Source organism: Oncorhynchus gorbuscha, unplaced genomic scaffold (assembly GCF_021184085.1).
Source record: "Oncorhynchus gorbuscha isolate QuinsamMale2020 ecotype Even-year unplaced genomic scaffold, OgorEven_v1.0 Un_scaffold_3713, whole genome shotgun sequence".
Lineage (NCBI taxonomy): Eukaryota > Metazoa > Chordata > Actinopteri > Salmoniformes > Salmonidae > Oncorhynchus > Oncorhynchus gorbuscha.
In genome coordinates this window covers 5,172-33,045 of record NW_025747891.1, presented here as the reverse complement: position 1 = coordinate 33,045, position 27,874 = coordinate 5,172, and the positions used below count along the sequence as shown (strand labels likewise).

Sequence of the window (27,874 nt, the reverse complement as noted above, 5' to 3'; positions counted from 1 at the left end):
TGTGTGTGTGTGTGTGTGTGTGTGTGTGTGTGTGTGTGTGTGTGTGTGTATTTGTAAGTCGCTCTGGATAAGAGCGTCTGCTAAATGACTTAAATGTAAATGTAAATATGTATGAGAGAGAGAGTGAGTGAGTGAATTTTAGTCTTCCTCCAGTTCCCTTTCATCCAACCAACATCCATTCTAACATAATTGAGGCCTGAGTCTCATGTGGACATGTGAGAGCATCTGGGTTAAGTTCATTAGGCACCAATCGCATAGATCCTATGTGTGTCGAACACATTCAGATGTTCCCGGGTGGCACTCCTTCACTTCTGCTCGGGATGCAGCCACAAGACAAGCATTTTGGTCATGGCAGAGGTGGCCCTGAAACACAAAACATACAAGACAATGAAGTATAAATGGGCTTAGATCCCATGACATCCCATATCAAATGCTTTCCATACAATAGGTCTTGTTATACCAATCATATTCTTTGTTTCAGATGCACAATGTTTGACAACTGCTATTGTCTGACTATTATGGGGTATGTTTGTTTGAAAGGTTTAGAGGGAGAGGGAGTAAAATTATTTTATTTAATAAAATACATGTTTAGAACATTGATTAAAAGCTTCAGTTTTTACATTTAACATTTAACATTTAAGTCATTTAGCAGACGCTCTTAACCAGAGCGACTTACAAATTGGTGCATTCACTTTATGACATCCAGTGGAACAGCCACTTTACAATAGTGCATCTAAATCTTTTAAGGGGGGTGAGAAGGATTACTTTATCCTATCCTAGGTATTCCTTAAAGAGGTGGGGTTTCAGGTGTCTCCGGAAGGTGGTGATTGACTCCGCTGTCCTGGCGTCGTGAGGGAGTTTGTTCCACCATTGGGGAGCCAGAGCAGCGAACAGTTTTGACTGGGCTGAGCGGGAACTGTACTTCCTCAGTGGTAGGGAGGCGAGCAGGCCAGAGGTGGATGAACGCAGTGCCCTTATTTGGGTGTAGGGCCTGATCAGAGCCTGGAGGTACTGAGGTGCCGTTCCCCTCACAGCTCCGTAGGCAAGCACCATGGTCTTGTAGCGGATGCGAGCTTCAACTGGAAGCCAGTGGAGAGAGCGGAGGAGCGGGGTGACGTGAGAGAACTTGGGAAGGTTGAACACTAGACGGGCTGCGGCGTTCTGGATGAGTTGTAGGGGTTTAATGGCACAGGCAGGGAGCCCAGCCAACAGCGAGTTGCAGTAATCCAGACGGGAGATAACAAGTGCCTGGATTAGGACCTGCGCCGCTTCCTGTGTGAGGCAGGGTCGTACTCTGCGGATGTTGTAGAGCATGAACCTACAGGAACGGGCCACCGCCTTGATGTTAGTTGAGAACGACAGGGTGTTGTCCAGGATCACGCCAAGGTTCTTAGCGCTCTGGGAGGAGGACACAATGGAGTTGTCAACCGTGATGGCGAGATCATGGAACGGGCAGTCCTTCCCGGGAGGAAGAGCAGCTCCGTCTTGCCGAAGTTCAGCTTGAGGTGGTGATCCGTCATCCACACTGATATGTCTGCCAGACATGCAGAGATGCGATTCGCCACCTGGTCATCAGAAGGGGGAAAGGAGAAGATTAATTGTGTGTCGTCTGCATAGCAATGATAGGAGAGACCATGTGAGGTTATGACAGAGCCAAGTGACTTGGTGTATAGCGAGAATAGGAGAGGGCCAAGAACAGAGCCCTGGGGGACACCAGTGGTGAGAGCGCGTGGTGAGGAGACAGATTCTCGCCACGCCACCTGGTAGGAGCGACCTGTCAGGTCCTGTGGTCCTTCTGTAGCTCAGTTGGTAGAGCATGGCGCTTGTAACGCCAGGGTAGTGGGTTCGATCCCCGGGACCACCCATACGTAGAATGTATGCACACATGACTGTAAGTCGCTTTGGATAAAAGCGTCTGCTAAATGGCATATATTATTATTATTATTATTATTATATTAGGTAGGACGCAATCCAAGCGTGGGCCGCGCCGGAGATGCCCAACTCGGAGAGGGTGGAGAGGAGGATCTGATGGTTCACAGTATCGAAGGCAGCCTCTTACACTTTATAGTTTCTGTAGGTTCAAGACCAATTCTACTTATGACAGAGTTAGATGCATGACTGAGAGAGAAGAAAAAGGGAAAGAGAGAAAAGGGGAAAGGGGAGAGAGAAAGAGAGCGACAGAAAGGAGGAGAAAGTGTCCCCTTGTTTGCACACCTGAGTGATTAATGTTGAAAGTTCCCTGCCTCTAGACCCACCTGGTCACCTTTTGACGTGACCTGGGCATGACATTAGCTCCTTTTAGCCTTGTTACTGATGGATTCTATTAAAATGTAACGTTTCAAGTTAAACTGTAGTTTGTTTGTATCCTGTGTAGTGAATGATTACTGTGAGTATTAATGGAATTTATTAGGCCATGAAACTGTGTGTATGCTAATTTAGAAACCATAACCTAATCAGATAAGAGGAAATGGCCTCGGATCAGAGAGCAGTGTCAGGCCCAGAACAGAAGATGGACTGGGTGTGATTCTGACATTTGGCTAAACAAAGAAAGGACCATGGACATTCCACAGGGGAAAAGAGGGAAACAGCTGGGACAGTGACACCTACAAGGGAAGAGTATAAAATGTGTTTTGATCTTTCTAAATGGATGCACTCAGCTGACTATATCATTGGTATTAAACACTTGAAACTTCTCTTGAGCTTTGTCTCAATTCATTATTGCAAAGAGGTTGCAATAGCCTTTTTCTTTTTAACATTGTCATGCTGGAGTCTACCAGCTGATCAGGTAACACTTTATGAGCCACCTGTTTATAATGTATTAATAAAGGAGCGATCTGGGATTTAAACAACAACAAAGCGGGCAACCTGTCACTCTTTTTGGTAAACAGCTAAGGAATGGGGCTGGAGAAATGTAACCACTCTTAAATTCATAGACAAATCTATGGATGCAAGGACTGACCATCCATGAGATCGAAATAAAATACTACTAATAATTGTAAAGATGTTTTGAAGTGATACAGTGTTTGTTTACAATGACATAAAACACACATATCTCCTGATGGGGTGAGGCAATTAAACTAAATCATGAAGTAAGCTTACAAGGCATTTACAAGTTACATTGTTCAATTCTCAATGTCTGTATATTATTCATTTCAAAGTCCAAAAATGTATGTACCAATAGCAGACTGCCTCTTGTGGCTTTAATACATATGATGCTAATAATAATAATAATACATGTAATTTGTATAGCGCTTTCATTACTCTCCTCCATAGTTGGGGACTTGAAGAAGTAGGGGGGTGGCTGGAGTTTATGTTATAAGCTTGTTATTATGATATAACACTCACAGAATGTCCAGCTGCTGGGACCGTAGGGGAAAAGCAAAACATGTCTGTCAATAAAGTATAACTCTTTGTTGTTTATAATACAGTATTGTCACAGCTGATGAGGGAACTGATTGCAAAATAAAAATCTGATAATAAATAACATTTCAGGGGAGGCATATTCAAACAATTGAGATTTAGGACATGGGAAGTTTGAACTATATTTTCCCCCACTTGGCTGCCAATTTATACCATTGCGGTTAATGCTCATTTGCGGTGTGTGCAAAAGTGAAATGATAGCAGGTCAGGCGACATGATTCTCCAGAGGAATCGGTTAGAAACGCATCCAACTGGGTCAGACTGCTCTGAACTCTAATTCACATATATGCGATGGTCCTTAGTCGTCCCATGTACCACCAATTTAATTATACCTTAACCCTTGGTTGAGGTTTTCTTTTGTTTTTTTTCCCGTGTAGTTGAGAGTGACAGATTACACCTTTTAGCACACTTAGGCCCGTGTCTGTGTTTAAACAGCAGCCTTTCTGCTCCTGTGACAAGGTAATACACCAGCCTTCACCATTAATAACACCATCTCTTACCTAGCTGAGACATAAACTATAGACAGACATGCTTTAGTCCATAGGTGCTTGTGTAGAGTCCGACCCATACGTAGACACACAGAGATGCACACTCACATATGTACCATTAGATTCTTGAAAAAAAAAACAAGTTATGGATTGTTTTATATCACATTACCTACAGTTGGAAGGGCCCACAATTTAGGTAGCACGCACAGCAAATACCAAATAGATGTTTGTTGAATTGGGATTTAGAATGAAACCAGGCTCGAGGGGCGGTCAATCCTCTTCTGGCTGTACCGGGTAGAGATTTATGAGTAAATGTGGCCATTAAGGCCAAACCAATTAGCCACTATGTAAGACTGTAAGCGGGAACACTCTTATAAAAAAGTGTTCCAAAAGTGTTCTTCGGTTGTCCCCACAGGAAAACCCATTTTGGTCCCAGGTAGAACTATTTTAGGTTCCATGTAGAACCAAAAAAGGGTTCTTCAAAGGGTTAACCAAACTATTTTAGGTTCTAGATAGCACCTTTTTCTCTAGCAGTGTACAGCCTCAGTGTTCACAGTAAAAGTGACAGAAATTGCACAGAATGCTCACAACGTTCAAGTTTCCGCTCACAAGAACTGAAATTTGCTAAGTGCTGGAAAAAAATTGAGGGAACATTGGAGTCCAGCGTGTCTGTCTAGAAACTAGCGTGTGACAGTTTTATGAGTGCGACGAGACCTTTCAAGACGAGGGCTGCGGAGGTTGTGGGAATTCTAGGAAAGTAAAGCAAGAGGGACTGATGGTCTGTTCCGTACACTGCCACACACTAACGTAAAAATATACTGCATATACAAAACATTAGAACACCTTCCTAATATTGAGTTCCACCCCCTTTTGATCTCAGAACAGCCTCAATTCATTCGGGCATGGACTCTACAAGGTGTCAAAAGCATTCCACAGGGATGCTGGCCGATGTTGACTCCAGTGCTTCCCACAGTTGTGTCAAGTTGGCTGGATGTCCTCTGAGTGGCACACATACACAATCTGTCATGCAGGTGAATGAGGACCCAAAAGCGACTTGGCGAAAACAGAGTCTTTAATCCAGTAAAGTAATTCTACAAACATAAGACATAATTCCACTCGTAATGACGAGAACAGACTGGAGACTCGATCAAGAACTGCAGGTTGCCTCGGGAAGGCACTTGAACCTAGCAGACTCAGACACCTGCTCTCCACGCAGCATCTGAGGGAAACACGACACGACAGGGCGATACACAGACACAGCACGGTGAACAATAGACAAGGATCCGACAGGACAGGAACGGAAAACAAGGGAAGAAATAGGGACTCTAATCAGGGGAAAAGGTAAGGAACAGGTGTGGGAAGACTAAATGATTGATTAGGGGAATAGGAACAGCTGGGAGCAGGAACGGAACGATAGAGAGAAGAGAGAGAGGAAGGGAGAGAGAAAAAGGGGAACGAACCTAAAAAGACCAGCAGGGGGAAAATGAACAGAGGGAAAAGCAAAATGACAAGACAATCTAAGACAAAACATGACAGTACCCCCCACTCACCGAGCGCCTCCTGGCGCACTCGAGGAGGAATCCTGGCGGCAACGGAGGAAATCATCAATGAGTGAACGGTCCAGCACGTCCCGAGACGGAACCCAACTCCTCTCCTCAGGACCGTAACCCTCCCAATCCACTAAGTATTGGTGACCCCGTCCCCGAGAACGCATGTCCATGATCCTACGTACCTTGTAAATAGGTGCGCTCTCGACAAGGACGGGAGGGGGGAGGGAAGACGAACGGGGTGCGAAGAAAGGGCTTGACACAGGAGACATGGAAGACAGGATGGACGCGACGAAGATGTCGCGGAAGAAGCAGTCGCACAGCGACAGGATTGACGACCTGGGAGACACGGAACGGACCAATGAACCGCGGAGTCAACTTACGAGAAGCTGTCGTAAGAGGAAGGTTGCGAGTGGAAAGCCACACTCTCTGGCCGCAACAATACCTTGGACTCTTAATCCTGCGTTTATTGGCGGCTCTCACAGTCTGTGCCCTGTAACGGCAAAGTGCAGACCTCACCCTCCTCCAGGTGCGCTCACAACGTTGGACAAACGCTTGAGAGGAGGGAACGCTGGACTCGGCAAGCTGGGAAGAGAACAGAGGAGGCTGGTAACCCAGACTACTCTGAAACGGAGATAACCCGGTAGCAGACGAAGGAAGCGAGTTGTGAGCGTATTCTGCCCAGGGGAGCTGTTCTGCCCAAGACGCAGGGTTTCTGAAAGAAAGGCTGCGTAGTATGCGACCAATCGTCTGATTGGCCCTCTCTGCTTGACCGTTAGACTGGGGATGAAACCCGGAAGAGAGACTGACGGACGCACCAATCAAATGACAGAACTCCCTCCAAAACTGTGACGTGAATTGCGGGCCTCTGTCTGAAACGGCGTCTAACGGGAGGCCATGAATTCTGAACACATTCTCGATGATGATTTGTGCCGTCTCCTTAGCGGAAGGAAGTTTAGCGAGGGGAATGAAATGTGCCGCCTTAGAGAACCTATCGACAACCGTAAGAATCACAGTCTTCCCGCAGACAAAGGCAGACCGGTAATGAAGTCTAGGGCGATGTGAGACCATGGTCGAGAAGGAATGGGGAGCGGTCTGAGACGACCGGCAGGAGGAGAGTTACCCGACTTAGTCTGCGCGCAGTCCGAACAAGCAGCCACGAAACGGCGCGTGTCACGCTCCTGAGTCGGCCACCAAAAGCGCTGGCGAATAGACGCAAGAGTGCCTCGAACACCGGGATGACCAGCTAACTTGGCAGAGTGAGCCCACTGAAGAACAGCCAGACGAGTGGAAACAGGAACGAAAAGGAGGTTACTAGGACAAGCGCGCGGCGACGCAGTGTGTGTGAGTGCTTGCTTAACCTGTCTTTCAATTCCCCAGACTGTCAACCCGACAACACGCCCATAAGGAAGAATCCCCTCGGGATCAGTAGAAGCCACAGAAGAACTAAACAGACGGGATAAGGCATCAGGCTTGGTGTTTTTGCTACCCGGACGGTAAGAAATCACAAACTCGAAACGAGCGAAAAACAACGCCCAACGAGCTTGACGGGCATTAAGTCGTTTGGCAGAACGGATGTACTCAAGGTTCTTATGGTCTGTCCAAACGACAAAAGGAACGGTCGCCCTCCAACCACTGTCGCCATTCGCCTAGGGCTAAGCGGATGGCGGGCAGTTCGCGGTTACCCACATCATAGTTGCGTTCAGATGGCGACAGGCGATGAGAAAAATAAGCGCAAGGATGAACCTTATCGTCAGACTGGAAGCGCTGGGATAGAATGGCTCCCACGCCTACCTCTGAAGCGTCAACCTCGACAATGAATTGTCTAGTGACGTCAGGAGTAACGAGGATAGGAGCGGACGTAAAACGTTCTTTTAGAAGATCAAAAGCTCCCTGGGCGGAACCGGACCACTTAAAACACGTCTTGACAGAAGTAAGAGCTGTGAGAGGGGCAGCAACTTGACCGAAATTACGAATGAAACGCCGATAGAAATTAGCGAAACCTAAAAAGCGCTGCAACTCGACACGTGACCTTGGAACGGGCCAATCACTGACAGCTTGGACCTTAGCGGTATCCATCTGAATGCCTTCAGCGGAAATAACGGAACCGAGAAAAGTAACGGAGGAGACATGAAAAGAGCACTTCTCAGCCTTCACGTAGAGACAATTCTCTAAAAGGCGCTGTAGAACACGTCGAACGTGCTGAACATGAATCTCGAGTGACGGTGAAAAAATCAGGATATCGTCAAGATAGACAAAAACAAAGATGTTCAGCATGTCTCTCAGAACATCATTAACTAATGCCTGAAAAACAGCTGGCGCATTGGCGAGACCAAACGGCAGAACCCGGTACTCAAAATGCCCTAACGGAGTGTTAAACGCCGTTTCCACTCGTCCCCCTCTCTGATGCGCACGAGATGGTAAGCGTTACGAAGGTCCAACTTAGTAAAGCACCTGGCTCCCTGCAGAATCTCGAAGGCTGATGACATAAGGGGAAGCGGATAACGATTCTTAACCGTTATGTCATTCAGTCCTCGATAATCACGCAGGGGCGCAGAGTACCGTCCTTTTTCTTAACAAAAGAACCCCGCCCCGGCCGGAGAGGAAGAAGGCACTATGGTACCGGCGTCAAGAGACACAGATAAATAATCCTCGAGAGCCTTACGTTCGGGAGCCGACAGAGAGTATAGTCTACCCCGAGGAGGAGTGGTCCCCGGAAGGAGATCAATACTACAATCATACGACCGGTGAGGAGGAAGGGAGTTGGCTCGGGACCGACTGAAGACCGTGCGCAGATCATGATATTCCTCCGGCACTCCTGTCAAATCGCCAGGTTCCTCCTGAGAAGTGGGGACAGAAGAAATGGGAGGGATGGCAGACATTAAACACTTCACATGACAAGAAACGTTCCAGGATAGGATAGAATTACTAGACCAATTAATAGAAGGATTATGACATACTAGCCAGGGATGACCCAAAACAACAGGTGTAAAAGGTGAACGAAAAATCAAAAAATAAATAGTCTCACTGTGGTTACCAGATACTGTGAGAGTTAAAGGTAGTGTCTCAAATCTGATACTGGGAAGATGACTACCATCTAAGGCAAACATGGGCGTAGGCTTGTCTAACTGTCTGAAAGGAATGTCATGTTTCCGAGCCCATGCTTCGTCCATGAAACAACCCTCAGCCCCCGAGTCAATCAAGGCACTGCATGTAGCACCCGAACCGGTCCAGCGTAGATGGACCGACATAGTAGTACAGGATCTAGATGAAGAGACCTGAGTAGTAGCGCTCACCAGTAGCCCTCCGCTTACTGATGAGCTCTGGCCTTTTACTGGACATGAATTGACAAAATGTCCATCAAATCCGCAATAGAGGCACAGGCGGTTGGTGATCCTCCGTTCCCTCTCCTTAGTCGAGATGCGAATACCTCCCAGCTGCATGGGCTCAGTCTCTGAGCCAGAGGAGGGAGATGGTTGCGATGCGGAGCAGGGAAACACCGTTGACGCGAGCTCTCTTCCACGAGCTTGGTGACGAAGATCTACCCGTCGTTCTATGCGGATGGCGAGAGCAATCAAAGAGTCCACACTGGAGGGAACCTCCTGAGAGAGAATCTCATCTTTGACCACTGCGTGGAGTCCCTCCAGAAAACGAGCGAGCAGCGCCGGCTCGTTCCAGTCACTAGAGGCAGCAAGAGTGCGAAACTCTATAGAGTAATCCGTTATGGATCGATCACCTTGGCATAGGGAAGCCAGGGCCCTAGAAGCCTCCCTACCAAAAACTGAACGGTCAAAAACCCGAATCATCTCCTCTTTAAAGTTCTGGTAATTGTTTGAACAATCAGCCCTTGCCTCCCAGATAGCTGTGCCCCACTCTCGAGCCCGGCCAGTAAGAAGTGAAATGACGTAAGCAACCCGAGCTCTCTCGCTAGAGTATGTGTTGGGTTGGAGAGAGAACACAATATCACACTGGGTGAGAAAGGAGCGGCACTCCGTGGGCTGCCCGGAGTAGCAAGGTGGGTTATTAACCCTAGGTTCCGGAGGCTCGGCAGGCCAGGAAGTAACAGGTGGCACGAGACGAAGACTCTGGAACTGTCCAGAGAGGTCGGAAACCTGAGCGGACAGGTTCTCCACGGCATGGCGAGCAGCAGACAATTCCTGCTCGTGTCTGCCGAGCATGGCTCCTTGGATCTCGACGGCAGTGTTACGAACGTCTGTAGTCGCTGGGTCCATTCTTTGGTCGGATCCTTCTGTCATGCAGGTGAATGAGGACCCAAAAGCGACTTGGCGAAAACAGAGTCTTTAATCCAGTAAAGTAATTCTACAAACATAAGACATAATTCCACTCGTAATGACGAGAACAGACTGGAGACTCGATCAAGAACTGCAGGTTGCCTCGGGAAGGCACTTGAACCTAGCAGACTCAGACACCTGCTCTCCACGCAGCATCTGAGGGAAACACGACACGACAGGGCGATACACAGACACAGCACGGTGAACAATAGACAAGGATCCGACAGGACAGGAACGGAAAACAAGGGAAGAAATAGGGACTCTAATCAGGGGAAAAGATAAGGAACAGGTGTGGGAAGACTAAATGATTGATTAGGGGAATAGGAACAGCTGCGAGCAGGAACGGAACGATAGAGAGAAGAGAGAGAGGAAGGGAGAGAGAAAAAGGGGAACGAACCTAAAAAGACCAGCAGGGGGAAAATGAACAGAGGGAAAAGCAAAATGACAAGACAATCTAAGACAAAACATGACACAATCCATGTATCATTTGTCTCAAAGCTTAAAAATCCTTCTTTAACCTGTCTCCCCCCCTTCATCTTGAAGTTGATATCAATAAGGGACCATAGCTTTCACCTGGTCAGTCTATAGTATGTCATGGAAAGAACAGGTATTCCTAATGTTTTGTACAATCAGTGTATACAGGGCATTCGAAAAGTATTCAGACCCCTTGACTTTTTCCACATTTTGTTAATTAAGTTACAAGCTTAAATATAAAATTGATTTTTTTTTAATCCTCTCATCAATTTACACACAATACCCCATAATGACAAGCAATTTTTGCAAATGTATAAAAAAAAAAAATAACTGAAATATCACATTTACATAACTATTCAGACCATTTACTCAGTACTTTGTTGAAGCACCTTTGGCAGCGATTAGTCATCTTGGGTATGATGCTACAAGCTTGACACACCTGTATTTGGGGAGTTTTCAAGCTCTGGGAGACTTGAGAGGAACTCTGGAGTTCTTTCAGAGTGACCATCGGGTTTTTGGTCACCTCCCTGATTGCTCAGTTTGACCCACCGGCCAGCTGTAGGGTGAGTCTTGGTGGTTCGATACTTCTTCCATTTAAGAATGATGGAGGCCACTGTGGTCTTGGGGACCTTCAATACAATACTTCGGTACCCTTCCCCAGGTCTGTGCCTTGACACAATCCTGTCTCGGAGCTCTAAGGACAATTCCTTCAACCTCGTGGCTTGGTTTTTGCTCTGACATGCACTGTCAACTGTGGGACCATATATAGACAGGTGTGTAACTTTCCAAATCATGTCGAATCAATGGAATTTACCACAGTTGGAGTACAATCAAGTTTAAGAAACATCTCAAGGATGATCAATGGAAACAGGATACACCTGAATTTTGAGACTCATAGCAAAGGGTCTGAATACAAACGTAAATAAGGTATTTCATATTTTGGTGGTTTTTGGGGGGCAAAAACATCTAGAAACCTGTTTTTGCTTTGTCATTATGGGGTATTATGTGTAGATTGATGGGGAAAATATCTATTTAATCAATTTTAGAATAAGACTGTAACAAAACAAAATGTGGAAAAAGTCAAGGGGTCTGAATACTTTCGGAATTCACAAGTATCTGAGTATGCTTATCTGAGGGAGACATAGTTCTACACCATTGCACACCATTTTTGCATATCATTGCAAAGATGATTTACTATGAAAAGCAACCGTAACGCTTTATACAGATTAGAGAAGATTTTTGGAATGCAGCAATTCACGTTTGGTTTGGTCACATGGATTGGTTATATACGTGTTATAAGTACATTTATTTTAGATGCACATAAATGATCTCTGCCATCTTGTTAACAAGGACGCTGCAAGTATTTTGAGTAATACCGTTATGTTTTAAGCAGATAGAAAATGTTACCCTAAATTAGTGCTGCACTCATTATAAAATAACTATTTTATAGTTAATAACTCATTCCAGAACCTGTCAGTGACTTGTTTGATCTTAAAGTGTGGGTGCAGTCCTAATTCACAAGGAAATGCAAAGTTTGCCTGGCTTGTGCCTGGCTTAGAAGTGAGCCTATAGGCCTGGCAGTCCCAGGCTGCAGAGAGTGAGGACTGGCAACTTCCTGCTGTGGCATCTCCTCACCAGGAGAGAGCAGTATTGAACTAGACTGGGCTCTGTGTCGCTGTCAGCAGTACTACAGAGGACCATGCTCTGGGTTGAAGTTTCCCTAGGTATAGATCTAGGATCAGCTTCCGCTTCCCAATCCTAACCTTTGCAAAATGCAAAACTAACCCAAGATCAGCGTCTAGGAGCAACTTCACCCCAAACCAAGAACCACACTCTTTACTAGTTGGTGTATATAGAGGCAGAGTGCTTTAATATAATGTAAATTGTGGATCCAAAGGATGTATTTAAATAGTGTGTACAGTACCTGTCCTGTTTAGCAGGTTGTGTCGGGCCCTAATGAAGCCCAGGATGTCTGCGTCTGTCTGCTGGTCTCCAGTCAGAGGGAAGAAGGACTTTGAGAGCTCAGTGGAGGACAGGGCTCTGGAACACACACACACACACACACACACACACACACACACACACACACACACACACACACACACACACACACACACACACACACACACACACACACACACACACACACACACACACACACACACACACACACACACACACACACTAAATGCTTCAAATTAAACAATTTTATCAATCCCACCCCTGTACACACACAGGCATCTCTTTGTTACATTCACACATTTTAGTAATTTAGCAGACGCTCTTAACCAGAGAGACTTACAATAGTGAGCAGATGTACAAAAATATATAACACCATGGGAATAGAACCCACAACCCTGGCATTTTTTTTATTTTATTAAAAACCTGTTTTCGCTTTGTATGAACTTGGTCTTTTACCAAATAGATCAATGTTCTGAATACCATCCTTACCATGTCACAACACAACTGATCGGCTCAAACGCATTAGGAAGGAAATAAAATCCACAATTGAACTTTTAACAAGGCACACCTGTTAATTGAAATGCATTCCAGGTGACTATCTCATGAAGCTGGTTGAGAGAATGCCAAGAGTGTGCAAAGCTGTCATCAAGGCTTGAAGAATCTCAAATATAAAATATATTTAGATTTGTTTAACACTTTTTTGGTTACTACAGGATTCCATATGTGTTACCCATAGGCAGACACATAGGAAGGAACCTGCTAACACTGATTTAGATACATTATATTGCGTGAATATTCTACAGACCAACTGTCATCAAAGGGTTGACACAAACTTGGAGCCAGAGAACTAACCTTTATCAATGCAGGATGTTTTTCCTTTGAAATAGTTTGATAAAAACAGTGATTATACAGTAACAAAAGAGATGATTAAGGTTGATGAGATGATTTAAAGGGGAATTTCACCCTGGGCGAATCAGGGCTTGTTTTCATCATGTCCCAGGAATTTCTACAACAGTGAGATGTGGTTCGCACATTGCCCAGGAGAAAGGCAGGTCTGGGGTTTCACACGCTGAATGGTACACCTTATGACAGCTTCTGGTGTATTGATGGGGAGGGAGGTGGCATTTCGTGAAGCCTTCATATTATATAGTGATCACACTCTACACTTTTGTGTGCATAGATATGGTTGTCCTTGTTCAATACAGGCATTGTGCGTCTTTCAGCAATGTTCCTATCGCCAGATTCATTGCTAAATATATAAGCATTTTTTCCAGTCTCTGAAAGACAACAACTTGTGTTGGGCGGTGCTTCCTGTTCTGGCCTCCATCCTTCCCCAAGGCGGCCATATTTGAAAACAACACAATCCTTGGGCAAAACTGAATGAACTGACCAGAGGCAATGGTTTCAAGTGATTCCTCTCAGCAACACAAATTTGAACATGGAGCATTTTGGTATGTTCTATGAGCTACATGGTGACATTCAACCATACATGTTTCAACTAGAATATAGCGATGAGGATTCAAAACTAAGTGTTGGATTAAGCTGTTAGAAGCTCAGCTACAGCCGACGTCATTTTTTCTGCAAGCCACCAATTAACTTTAGTTTATCTATTGAAACTCATATTGAGTATTGCCTGCAAACATACTACTGTGTAACATTGGGGGGAAAACAAATGTTTCTGTTTGCTAACTTAACTCGGTAGCTAGCTAGGTAGCTAAGTTAGCTAAACAACTACAGGTAGCCATATCTATGACTAAAAATAGAAGAGGTTTTACAGTTAGAGATCTTTTGTATCTCGGTTGTAAAATGTCTTCTCCTTTTAGTTGTAGATATGGCTGCTAAACAGCAAGATACAACATTGCAACCAGCCAAGTAAAGCTAGGTTAACCAGCAAACGTTAGCACATGACTGGAGTTGGCTTGTTAGCTTGGCACCTGCTAACTTATCACACGAGTCACACCTCGTGTTTGTAACTTGTTAGCAAACATGTGTAACATCAGCAACTAAATTGTTTTACTAGCTAACTATGTAACATAATTGACAAGGGTTGACATTGGTTATGATTATGACTGTGGATGCATTTCAATCAAAAAATTATAGGCATGATGCAAGATAGGATTCCAAGATGTAAATAACAATTATTGTATATCCAGCAAGCTAGCTGGCTAAGTGTACTAGCAAACAGTGAGTAGAAACAATAATAACAATACATCTCAAAAACTGAAGCTGCCTTTAGTATAAAAATATTTGCCTAAGCATGCCTGATAGAAATGGCTGTATGTAGACACTGTCTGCCAACCTAAACTCAACAAAAAAGAAACATCCCTTTTTCAGGACCCTATCTTTCAAATATTATTTGTAAAAATGCAAATAACTTCACAGATCTTCATCGTAAAGGGTTTAAACACTGTTTCTCATGCTTGTTCAATGAACCATAAACAATTAATGAAAATACACCTGTGGAACGGTCGTTAAAACACAAACAGCTTACAGACGGTAGGCAATTAACCTCTCTTGGGTAGGGGGCAGTATTTTGACATCCAGATGAAAAGCGTGCCCAAAGTAAACTGCCTGTTACTCAGGCCCAGAAGCTAGGATATGCATATAATTGGTAGATAACAACTAAAGATTCTAAAACTGTTCAAATGATGTCTGTGAGTACAATAAAACTGATATGGCAGGCGAAACCTAGAGGACAAACCACCCCCCCAAAAAAAATCAGCCTACCCCTATTTTCAATTGCTATCACTTTTATCATAGGACCAAGTCCTCCCAGATTGCAGTACCTAGGGCTTCCACTAGATGTCAAAAGTCTTTAGAAAGAGTTTCAGGCTGGTTTTTGGAAAAACTAGCCAGAAATTGAAGTTTTTGCATTTTGTATGCATTTTGATGGAGGGAAACTGGGTGGATTATTGACTGAAGCGCGCCAGCTAAACTGAGTTTTTATGGATATAAAGAAGGACATTATCGAACGAAAGGATGCAATGTAACTGGGAACTTTTGGAGTGCCAACAGAAGAAGATCATCAAAGGTAAGGCATTTTTCGCTATTGTCGCACCTGCCTGGTTGAAATATGTTTTTCATGTGTTTGTATGCGGGACGCTGTCCTTAGATAATCACATGGTTTGCTTTTGCCGTAAAGCCTTTTTGAAATCTGACACAGACACAGCGGTTGGATTAACAAGAAGTTAAGCTTTATTTTGATTACACGTGATTTTATGAAAGTTAAATATTTATAATACTATAGTTTGAATTTTACGCTCTGCATATGTGGGATATGTGGGACGCTTTCGGTGAAAGCAAACAATGCTATTATCTCAGGATAGCACCTCCGTAAACAAAGAGAGAAACCATATTTCAACTCTGAAGGCGCGACACAAAACAGAAATAAAAATATAATTCATGCCTTACCTTTGACAAGCTCCTTTTGTTGGCACTCCAATATGTCCCATAAACATCACAAATGGTCCTTTTGTTCGATAAATTCCATCGATATATAAAATGGATCAAACGTGCCAAAATGTCCATTTATTTGGCGCGTTTGATCCAGAAAAACACAGGTTCCAACTTGCGCAACGTGACTACAAAACATCTCAAAAGTTACCTGTAAACTTTGCCAAAACATTTCAAACTACTTTTGTAATACACCTTTAGGTATTTTTTAACATAAATAATCAATAAAATTGAAGACGGGATGATCTGTGTTCAATACAGGAGGAAAACAAACTGTAGCTAGCTTTCTGGTCACGCACCTCTATCTAACAGTACACTTCAAGTGACCCTCGTTCAAGATGGCCGTACCTCTTCACAACTACACAACTAATTTCTAAAGACTGTTGACATCCAGTGGAAGCGATAGGAACTGCAAGAAGGTCCCTTAGAAATCTGGATTCCCAATGAAAAACATTGAAAAGAGAATGACCTCAAAAAAACATCTGAATGGTTTGTTCTCTGGGTTTTCGCCTGCTAAATAAGTTCTGTTATGATTCAAAGAGTTTTAGAAACTTCAGAGTGTTTTCTATCCAAATCTACTAATAATATGCATGTATTATCATCTGGGGATGAGTAGCAGGCAGTTGATTTTGGGCATGCATTTCATCCGGACGTGAAAATACTGCCCCTGTCAACATGAAGTTAAGGTCACAGTTATAAAAACTTGGACACTAAAGAGGCCTTTCTACTGACTCTGAAAAACATTGAAATGCTGCATGCTGCAAGGAGGCATGAGAACTGCAGATGTGGCCAGGGCAATAAGTTGCAATGTCTGTACTGCGAGACGCCTAAGACAACCCTACAGGGAGACAGGACGGACAGCTGATAATCCTCGCAGTAGCAGACCATGTGTAACAATAGGATCGGTACATCACACCTGTGGGACAGGCACAGGATGGCAACAACAACTGCCCGAGATACACCAGGAATGCACAATCCCTCCATCAGTGCTCAGACTGTCCGCAATAGGCTGAGAGAGGCTGGACTGAGGGCTTGTAGGCCTGTTGTAAGGCAGGTCCTCACCAGACATCACCGGCAACAACATCGCCCATGGGCACAAACCCACCGTCGCTGGACCAAACAGGACTGGCAAAAGTGCTCTTCAGTGACAAGTCGTGGTTTTGTCTCACCAGGGGTGATGGTCAGATTTGCGTTTATTGTTGAAGGAATGAGCGTTACACCGAGGCTTGTACTCTGGAGCGGGATCGATTTGGAGGTGTAGGATCCATTACGGTCTGGGGCAGTGTGTCACAGCATCATCGGACTGAGCTTGTTGTCATAGCAGGCAATCTCAATGCTGTGCGTTACAGGAAGACATCCTCCTCCCTCATGTGGTACCCTTCCTGCAGGCACATCCTGACATGACCCTCCAGCATGACAATGCCACCAGCCATACTGCTCGTTCTGTGCGGGATTTCCTGCAAGAAAGGAATGTCAGTTTTCTGCCATGGCCAGTGAAGAGCACGGATCTCAGTCCCATTGAGCACTTCTGGGACCTGTTGGATCGGAGGGTGAGGGCTAGGGCCATTCCCTGCAGAAATGTCTGAGAATTTGCAGGTGCCTTGGTGGAAGAGTGGGGTAACATCTCACAGCAAGAACTGGCAAATCTGGTGCAGTCCACGAGGAGGAGATGCACTGAAGTACTTAATGCAGCTGGTGGCCACACCAGATACTGACTGTCACTTTTGATTTGAACCCTTTAACCCTTTGGTCATGGACACATTATTCAATTTCTGTAAGTCACATGTCTGTGGAACTTTTTCATTTTATGTCTCAGATGTTAAATCTTGTTATATTCATACAAATATGTACACATGTTAAGTTTGCTGAAAATAAACACAGTTGACAGTGAGAGGGCGTATCTTTTTTCCTGAGTTTACCTACCTAGGTACATTTGTACTGTCTGGTCCCTGTGTAAAGGTTGAGGGTTATGCCATATTTCTTTCTATTAGGCTAAATATTGTTGTAAATGTAATCTCTGTGTCTGTGCACATGTATGCATATTCAACTAGTCTACCCTAATGTTGTTGTTATGCTGGCACAGTTCAACTGTCATTCAAACTACAATAGAGTTTAATTTATTACATGTTTTTGTCATTTAAGTATGACCATCTGGTTATTCTCTTCAAATCATCGTCGCCTACACTGCTCTCATCGCCACTCTGGGGATCATCGACAAGGCTGATTAGCCATCCTCAGAAGACCACTCTTCCAGAATGAGTGCAAGTAAACAGACAACTGAGAAAAAGGACATTGTGACCTCTTGTGGGCAATCGGAGACTTACACCTGAGAACAAAGAAGGCCCTCCGAAGGAGAAGGTCCAATCGACCCTCCTCACAAAGCTGAACCTTTTCCACAAGATCCTGGGCCCAACAGAGATACGTGCCAAAGACATTCAACACATAAATACATACATTATTTCTTTCCCAAAAGAGCGGCAGTTCGGGGCAAGGTATTAGGGCTATTTTGAGTGTAGTTCCCAAATGCATCCAAGTGTTGCTTCTCTTTCTCTCTCTCTTTAACTCTCCATCTTGTGTAACAAGTGTCATATTGTGTTAGTCCACTAGCAACTTGTTGTCATCATATTTGGTTTCTAATCAATAACCTATACAGTGTGTGTGTACTATGTTATCATTTAGTTTGTTAGTAAATAAATAATCAAATCAATTTGTGTGGTACGGAATGATTAGTAAGACTCGGGTTTGTGCAGATTCACGAAGTCTGCGATGTTCAGAATGAGACTGATATTAGGAAATTATTCATTAGTGACTTATGAAATCTATATATTCTTGAGTTAATTCAGGAGACGGAAATTCGTTAAACAACTTTTTTCCTAATGAGTTAATTGTTACATGATTAATTTAATCTAAAAACAATTAAACATAGTAAGTAATTATTCGATGAATAACAGTCATCACATTAATTATAGTCATGTCACGACACTAGATAACTTAGATATCTTGCTAGCCTAGCTGGACTAACTAACATTAGGTTTACCTCTAATCTTGAATCTTCCGTAATGTTGTGAAGGAGAAAAAAAAGATGGTATCGCATCACTTCTCAGCTGTCGTCGAAAATGGATTCCCCAGCATGAGTGTCCACTAAATTTGCCCTAGAAAAGGCTAACCAAAATAAAAACCCACATTAATTTATAAAATGGAGTTAAAAGTAAGGGGAGAACACAAGAAAAGGTTTTGTTTTCCTAAACTTAAAGAGGAAGACTTAACTTCTTGGATATAGGGGGTGCTATTTTAATTTTCCCCCGTTTTAAACAAGATATTTTGTCACGAAAAGATGCTCGACTATGCATATAATTGACAGCTTTGGAAAGAAAACACTCTGACGTTTCCAAAACTGCAAAGATATTATGGAGCTAATTTGGAAAAAAGTTTGGCGTTGTAAGTGACTGCATTTTCCAGTCTTTTCCTGAACAAAACGGAGCTATTTCGTCTACACAAATAATCTTTTTGGAAAAAATGAACATTTGCTATCTAACTAAGAGTCTCGTCATTGAAAACATCCAAAGTTCTTCAAAAGGTAAATTATTTTATTTGAATGCTTTTCTTGTTTTTGTGAAAATGCCTGCTGAATGATAGGCTTAATGCTATGCTAGGCTATCAATACTCTTACACAAATGCTTGTGTAGCTTTGGTTGAAAAGCATATTTTCAAAATCTGAGATGACAGCGTTGTTAAAAGGCTAAGCTTGTGTTTGAATATATTTATTTCATTTCATTTGCGATTTTCATGAATAGGAAACGTGCGTTATGGTAATGAGCTTGAGGCTATGATTACGCTCCCGGATACGGGATTGCTCGATGCTAGAGGTTAAACACCTGCCAAGTGGAGCATTGGCTCTGCAGCTCTTAAATACTAGCTAACAACTGATTAACGTGGCAACAGCTGCAAGACATCTTGACCAACGTGGATGATTGCAATCAGTGCACGTCCACACTTAAACAGAATCAACCTTGAAATCGAAAAGTGAAAATGGAGAAAAACAAAACCTGTAACACTACAAAAATATAGTCCATGTATTTATTGGACAAGTTCTCTCACAACCAACCACACCATTATCAACTTAAATATATATAATAATAATATATGCCATTTAGCAGACGCTTTTATCCAAAGCGACTTACAGTCATGTGTGCATACATTCTACGTATGGGTGGTCCCGGGGATCGAACCCACTACCCTGGCGTTACAAGCGCCATGCTCTACCAACTGAGCTACAGAAGGAAATGCGTCGCTCCTTAACCTGTTACTCCTACCCCTACTTTTTCGAACATTCTGTTAAAAATCGCGCAACATTTCAGCGCCTGCTACTCATGCCAGGAATATAGTATATGCATATGATTAGTATGTGTGGATAGAAAACACTCAGACGTTTATAAAACTGGTTAAATCACGGCTGTGACTATAACAGAACGTGCGTTTCATCGAAAAGCGCAGGAAAATCTGATCACTGAAAAGGCGAAAATATATCCATGCGCCACTAGAACCCATTGTTGAATGTGAACCACATTAAATGGGGCCGAGGTTGCAATACCTACAGCTTCCACACGATGTCAACAGTCTTGTTATTTGCCTACGATTTGTTTCTTGGTCAAACGGGCACAAGGTAGCGCCTTTCTTCCGGTCTCTGACCGGATATTTTGGTTGAGATTTACCCGGCATTATTTCCAGACGTACAGCTATAGAATATACATCGCCTCGTGATCAATTTGATCGCTTATTAACGTTTACTAATACCTAAAGTTGCATTACAAAAGTATTTAGATGTGTTTTGTGAAAGTTTATCGTCAACTTTTCAATTTAAAAATGACATTACGTTATAAAACGCTATTTTTTTCCTTGATCACAGTCTTCATAGATCGATATCTAGGCTATATATGGACTGATTTAATCGAAAAAAGACCCAATAGTGATGTTTATGGGACATCTAGGAGTGCCAACAAAGAAGATGGTCAAAGGTAATGAATGTTTTATATTTTATTTGTGCGTTTTGTGTAGCGCCGACTATGCTAATTATTTTGTTTACGTCCCCTGCGGGTCTTTTGGGGTGTTACATGCTATCAGATAATAGCTTCTCATGCTTTCGCCGAAAAGCATTTTAAAAATCTGACTTGTTGCCTGGATTCACAACAAGTGTAGCTTTAATTCAGTACCCTGCATGTGTATTTCAATGAACGTTTGAGTTTTAACGAGTGCTATTAGCATTTAGCGTAGTGCATTTGCATTTCCAGATGTCTAGATGGGACGCCTGCGTGTCGGGTAGGAGCAAGAGGTTAAATGCATTGCTTTCTCCAATATAAACATGGGGCCATACTTGCGAACATAAGCAAGCGTTAAGTTAAATGGGTTCTCAAGCACAAAATGCAAATCAGCCAGTGAAAAGCATCAATTTACTTGCATGTGACTGAACTCAAAATTGTAGCTGGTCCCATCAGATAACGTACCTTTGAGAAAAAAAATGTAATTACTCGTTTAACAAAATTGTATTTATCTGTTATTTTACCAGGTAAGTTGACTGAGAACACTTTCTCATTTGCAGCAACGACCTGGGGAATAGTTACAGGGAAGAGGAGGGGAATGAATGAGCCAATTGTAAACTGGGGATTATTAGGTGACCGTGATGGTTTGAGGGCCAGATTGGGAATTTAGCCAGGACACCAGGGTTAACACCCCTACTCTAAGTGCCATGGGATCTTAAATGACCTCAGAGCGTCAGGACACCCGTTTAACGTCCCATCCGAAAGACGGCACCCGACACAGGGCAGTGTCCCTGGGGCATTGGGATAATATTTTTTTTTAGACCAGAGGAAAGAGTGCCTCCTACTGGCCCTCCAACACCACTTCCACCAGCATCTGGTCTCACATCCAGGAACTGACCAGGACCAACCCTGCTTAGCTTCAGAAGCAAGCCAGCAGTGGTATGCAGGGTGGTATGCTGCTGGCTACAGCAACATCTCTTTCTCTAAGCAATTGTATTAGTATAAAATAATTTCCCAATTTTTTTTAACATAAAATATAGCTCAGTTTCTGAATTATTTTAAACAGTCATTATTGCTCATCTTTATAAAAGGTGTAAATAATTTCCGACCCCACTGTATATGCACATTTGTCAGGTGGTATAGGAATTGTGTCATCTATACTCATTACCTTTCGATCTGGAACATTTTTAATGTTTCACTTCACTGAATACATCCCAGGTCAGTTATTCATATAATGAATACAGAGTGGACTCACCTGGTCATTGGATGGCTAGGAGAGGACGACTCGGAGCTCTGATTGGTCCGTATTGAACTTTGACCCCTAGCCATGCCCTCTGACTCTGGGACCTGGTGAGAAGGGATGATGTGAGTGAGACAGGTAAACCTATACACACACGCATTCCTGTGTCCTCATGTATTCTATCACAAACCAAACCCGGACAACGTTGGGCCAATTGTGTGCCGCCCTATGGGACTCCAACTCATAGCCGGATGTGATACAGTCTGGATTCAAACCAGGAACCGTGGTGACACTTCTTGCACTGAGATGCAGTGCCTTAGACCGTGCGCCACTCAGGAGGCATAATATGTCATAACAGCTGACATAAATTGCCATAACTGCTCGTCCAAATATTTCTATATATCTTAATTACATTCTTTTACATTTAGATGTGTGTATTGTTGTGCATTTAAGTGAGAATGCCCAAGAAGCCAGTGTTTGGAGTATATATTGCCATGGTGTTAGGGCATTATCACTTTTATACAACGGGTTACCAACATATTCAAATAATGATTTACATATTCTCATAAAAAAATGTTATTTTGATTCATTTATTCATACTATTTCATCCTTCCACAAGATATGATGACGATGACACAACTTTCAAAGCAGAATTACATTCCCATTGTTCCTCAATTACAGTGTATGATATACCATGTTCTAGCTCTGAGTCTCTACTTTTATCCAATGTAAAAAACACATTATCAAATTTTGTTACTTATAAGGGCAAATTCAGGAACCTAGGCAAATATCGTGGGCCACTACATCACGAGAGAGCCGCTTGAACGTTGACTTTTCTTTTAATCAAAACAGTTTTTTGGGGGGGCAGAAATGCCTTCTCGAACATGTAAACTTTCATGTGCCTTAAGAACAAACTTTTATGCCATCTGTAAATAAGAATACAATTGTTAAATTATGAGCCTAAAAAGGCAACATGTCAAGGTTGTGCGCAACTGGTACGAAGTCAGGTGCAGGAGAGCAGTGAGTTGTGATCAGGCGCACTTTTATTTGGCAAAAGCACAAAAGACAGACGCAACTGCTTCCAAAATCCTCCAGCCACAGGCAAAAGTCAATAAGCGCGAAAACACTCACAAATATACAAATGTATGACAAATGCATACAACGGGTCAAAATACAATACCCGGGGGAAAAAACAGTCTGGCGCATCACACTAAACACGTAACAAAACAATTTCACACAAAGACAAGGGGAAAACAGAGGAATAAATACATGCAGTGTGATTAGAGAATGTAAACCAGGTGTGCAGGGAACAAACCAAAACAAATGGAACAATGAGAAAATGGAGCGGCGATGGCTAGAAAGCAGGTGACGTCGACTGCCGAACGCCGCCAGAACAAGGAGAGGAGCCGACTTCCGCCGAAGTGGGATGGACACTCTGAGAGGAGTTTTGATTGGTCTGCCATACATGGAAAACTCTAGAGCAGTGGTTAAAATAATGATAAAAATACTTGCACTAAATTTAGTTTGGTTTCATATTAGGGCATGGAAACTGTAGAGCCACACCAATAGCTCAAAAATACAGACAGGTTCATGCATGTAGGACCATAGCAACTCATCTGTAAGGGACACCCATGTTCTGGAATGACCCAAGCGTAACCATAGCAACAGCACATATTAGGCACATATTAGGCCATAACATTAAGGGGAGTTACTATGGGTAAGGAGGAAAAATGTATAAGAAGTATGTAAGAAGTATGTGCCAAGACTGGAAAGGACTTGCTTCATGAACCAGCTCGGCTTATATTACTATCTAATAAAGTCTAATTGAACTCCCTGGCTCTGGTATTTGAGAAATATTATTGACTGAATATTTCCACGACAATACTATAGGTACACATCAGCATACTCAATTGGAGTGATCACGCACACACGTACACAGAGACATAGACACGAGGAGACACACACACACATCACTCCTAAAAGTGTGAGAAACTGCCATAAACTGTCTTGAAATGCTATGACAAGCATTACGCTTACGACAGCTTTATGAAGTGGCATCCCACGACGTCTGACAAAGAGAGGTAGTAAGGTCACCTGTAGCATGGCGGCCTCCTGGCTCCACCAATCCTGGAAGTCTCTCTGGAGCTTCACCTTTGACCGCTCCAGCAGCAGCTGCAGGTGCTCAATCTCCATCTTCAGTGTTTTCAGATGGCCAAAGGTGCTCTTGTAACTGACAAGAGACAAGAAACCAAGGGTATTGAATGCATTGACTGTATATCTAGTAATCCATACTTCTGTATCTATGTGGACGGATTGACTTGTTATAAAGCACATTAAGTGAAACATTACTTTTCATGGGGTTCTAGATCTGAGAATCAAAGTCAAGTAAAGTGGAGTCCTACAAACTCAGACGCTCCAACACTCCAGTACATACCTTGGTTCATAACCTTTGATCCATGTATGTGTTAGGCTCTATACTTTATGAGGAATTATGAAATACTGGCAATTACAATGGACCTCACAACATATGCACCCAATGCACATACAATGCCTTCAGAAAGTATTCACACACCTTGAATTTAAAAATTATTACATTAAACATTTTTGTCACTGGCCTAAACACAATATCCCATAATGTCAAAGTGGAATTACGTTAAAACATTTTTTTACAAATTATTTCTAAATGAAAAAATGAAAGCTGAAATGTCAATAAGTAATTAAGTTTGGGAGTAAACATTTGCTTAACAAGTCACTCACTCTGTATTCAATAACAGTGTTTAAACAGAGTTTTTAATGGCTACCTCATCTCTGTACCCCACAAATATAATTATCTGTAAGGTCCCTCAGTCAAGCAGTGAATTTCGAAGACAGATTCAACCATAAAGGCCAGGGAGGTTTTCCAATGCCTCGCAAAGAAGGGCACCTATTGGTGGATGGGTAAAAAAAAACACACATTGAATATCTCTTTGAGCATGGTGAAGTTATTAATTCCACTTTGGATGGAGTATCAATACACCCAGTCACTAGAAAGATACAACTCAGTTGCCTGAGAGGAAGGACACCGCTCAGGGATTTCACCAAGAGACCAATCAATGGTGATTTTAAAACAGTTACAGAGTTTAATGGTTGTGATAGGAGAAAACTGAGGATGGATCAACAACATTGTAGTTACTCCACGATACTAACCTAATTGACAAACTGAAAAGGAATACAAATATTCCAAAACATGCATCCTGTTTGCAACAAGGCACTAAAGTAATACTGCAAACACTTTTTATCCTGAATACAAAGTGTTATGTTTGGGGCAAATCCAGTCTAACAATGATCAACAACCAATTTGACAGAGCTTGAAGAATTTTGAAAAGAATAATGGGAAAATATTGCAAGATTCAGGTATGGAATCGCTGCCAAAGGTGATTCTAACATGTGTTAGGGGGTTCAATACTTACGTAATCAAGATACATTGTTTTATTTTCATATATTTTTACACATTTTAGATTTTTTCTTCCACTTTGACATTAGAGTATTTTGTGTAGATCGTTGACAAAATAATGACAATTAAATCAATATTAATCTCACTTTATAACAACAAAATGGGAAAAAAGTCAAGGGGTGTGAATACTTTCTGAAAGCACTGTATAATGTGTGTAATGGCACATACAAGCACATCAACCCATTTGTCTGTGTTTCTGAAATACACATACTGCAGCCTACTTACCTCTTCTTCTCCTCATCCATCTGTCTGCGGATGTTTTCTTCCACAGGGTCTACCTCCTCTACCTCTGCTGGGCTAACAGTGACACCTATGTATATGTGGGGAAATGAAATAAATTATGTTCTTCTCTCAGTCTACACACACACACACACACACACACACACACACACACACACACACACACACACACACACACACACACACACACACACACACACACACACACACACACACACACACACACACACACACACACACACACACACACACACACACACACAGAGACATGTTTCAAAACATGTCTAGAATAGAATCACAAGAATGTAGAGTGTGTGTGCTTGCTCGTGGCCGTAATTTCCTGAGAAGTCAACATACTGTATTCGAATAATGGAAGCCTGCCTGTTCCGAGTGTTCTCTGATGCTTCGAACTCAAATAACAAGACAAACCTTTGGCGTCTGAACCCGAGGGAAATGTTTGTAAACTTGGAACCGACTTGCTCTCGTCAGACCTCTCGTCAGTCGACGGGGATGAAACGTACAGTCAAAGTTCTGCCACCCAGTCGTGTTTCCAGTCCTCTGGAATTCAGATCGCAGGTCTCTACTACATTATTTTTTAAATAGGGGCTAACAATTGTGGTCATGTACGCCCATTGAGTATGCTGATTCCGGTTCAATTGGTCCAGGCAATGTTTCAGTCACATTCAACTAAATCATTGGTCCAAGAGAATTATAATTAAGTTCTGCTGGATGAAAACTTCCCACAATGTCTGTTTTTCCTCTATTCCCTTAGCACATGTCTGCTAAAAGCCATCTTGGATTCACAAGTGAATAGATGGGGCTGGGGTGTAGGTTTTGAATCAAGAATATTTAATTGGCAAACTTACCTCCATTAAGTTTGAATTACCATTATGGGCAGTGTGACCAAACTATCCTCCTATTGTTTGGCTCTGGGCTAACTAATTAACTGCGGATGAGGAGAAATGCACATTCTGACCATTAGGAAGACAATGTACCGTGAGCGGCTCTCTGCATCCTATGCAACTCCAACTGCTTCTTCAGTTTATCTGCGAGAAAAAGAAAGAGGAGAAAGGAAGGAAGTAGAAAGAGAGGAGGGGGATAGAGAAAGAGCGAGATGAAGAGACAAGATAGAGAGCGAGAAAGGAGATATGTGAAAATGTTATTTTAAAAGGTCAAGGTTATTTACAATTCATCATTCCGTCATTACAAACACTTGTTATCCAACTGGCATTCATAACCGGCAAGTGTATGATGTAAACTAACCAACTCAACTAACTGTAGTGGGCCTTTATTCATCAACCAAGAGAACCTAAGTCTGTACAATGTTTGAGTTGGAAAAAACCCAAGCCGTATAAAAAGAGGTCTCGTTCTTTCAACATAACATTGGTGACAATGTCTTGTATGAGTCGTTGGCTGTGTCTGAAATCTGTCCTGCCTACTACTTACTAAAATGACATTTCCCTGTGTAAGTACTAATCATACTTCATACTATTTAGAATCCACTGTTCAGTAAAAATGTATGCATTAAGCACCAAATATCAACATACTAGGCTTACCTATACTGAGAACGCATCATCTAATGGGCAAATGTGTCGTTTCCCACCATTTGTTCATTTGGCTACAGCCCGTCCTCTAATCGAATTACCAGTTGATTATCAGCTGTTGTCAAACACACGTGGTCTGAAATGATGCTTTTCTTCCTCAACAATGTGCAGCGAATTAGAAATGAAAAGCCGAAAAGAGTATGACATCCTGGCATTTAAAGCATACAACATTTTCAAAATGTCACATACTATAAAATGTTATATTTTTGCATAGTCTGAGGCTCTGCATGCTAATTAATCAATTGGGTAGGTATGCTGTCTCTAAAGAGAAATGGGCTTAATATTTCACACTTATTGCATGCTCTGGTCATTTAGATGGGTGCTGCCAGCTGTTCCGTGTTAGTGGGCAAATAGGCATGACTGTGGGCATGATTGATACTATACAGTGGGGAGACCAAGTATTTAAGGAATACCTAGGATAGGATAAGTATTTCCCCCCTTAAGATTTAGATGCACTATTGTAAAGTGACTGTTCCACTGGATGTCATAAGGTGAATGCACCAATTTGTAAGTCGCTCTGGATAAGAGCGTCTGCTAAATGACTTAAATGTAAATGTAATGTATTTGATACACTGCCGATTTAGCAGGTTTTCCTACTTACAAAGCATGTAGAGGTCTGTCATTT

At 42.7% G+C, this 27,874-nt stretch overlaps 1 protein-coding gene across 1 annotated transcript; it reads right to left on the bottom strand.

Moving 5' to 3' along the window:
• Positions 1-33: 33 nt before the first annotated feature.
• On the bottom strand, positions 34-27,661 carry LOC124028068 (kinesin-like protein KIF6). The gene is made up of 6 exons (XM_046340233.1): positions 26,641-27,661; positions 25,631-25,715; positions 24,007-24,142; positions 21,928-22,019; positions 12,146-12,261; positions 34-363 (listed from the first exon to the last, which is right to left on the bottom strand). Exons 1-6 carry the CDS (start codon positions 26,657-26,659, stop codon positions 347-349), a joined length of 465 nt encoding a protein of 154 aa, XP_046196189.1. The 5' UTR covers positions 26,660-27,661; the 3' UTR covers positions 34-346.
• Positions 27,662-27,874: the final 213 nt, after the last annotated feature.

Coding starts and splice junctions, on each gene's coding strand:
- LOC124028068 (XM_046340233.1), bottom strand. Junction 22,020..24,006: donor AGGAGGCCGCCATGCTACAG/GTGACCTTACTA, acceptor CCTTCTCACCAG/GTCCCAGAGTCAGAGGGCAT. Junction 12,262..21,927: donor CCTAGCCATCCAATGACCAG/GTGAGTCCACTC, acceptor TGTGTGTTCCAG/AGCCCTGTCCTCCACTGAGC.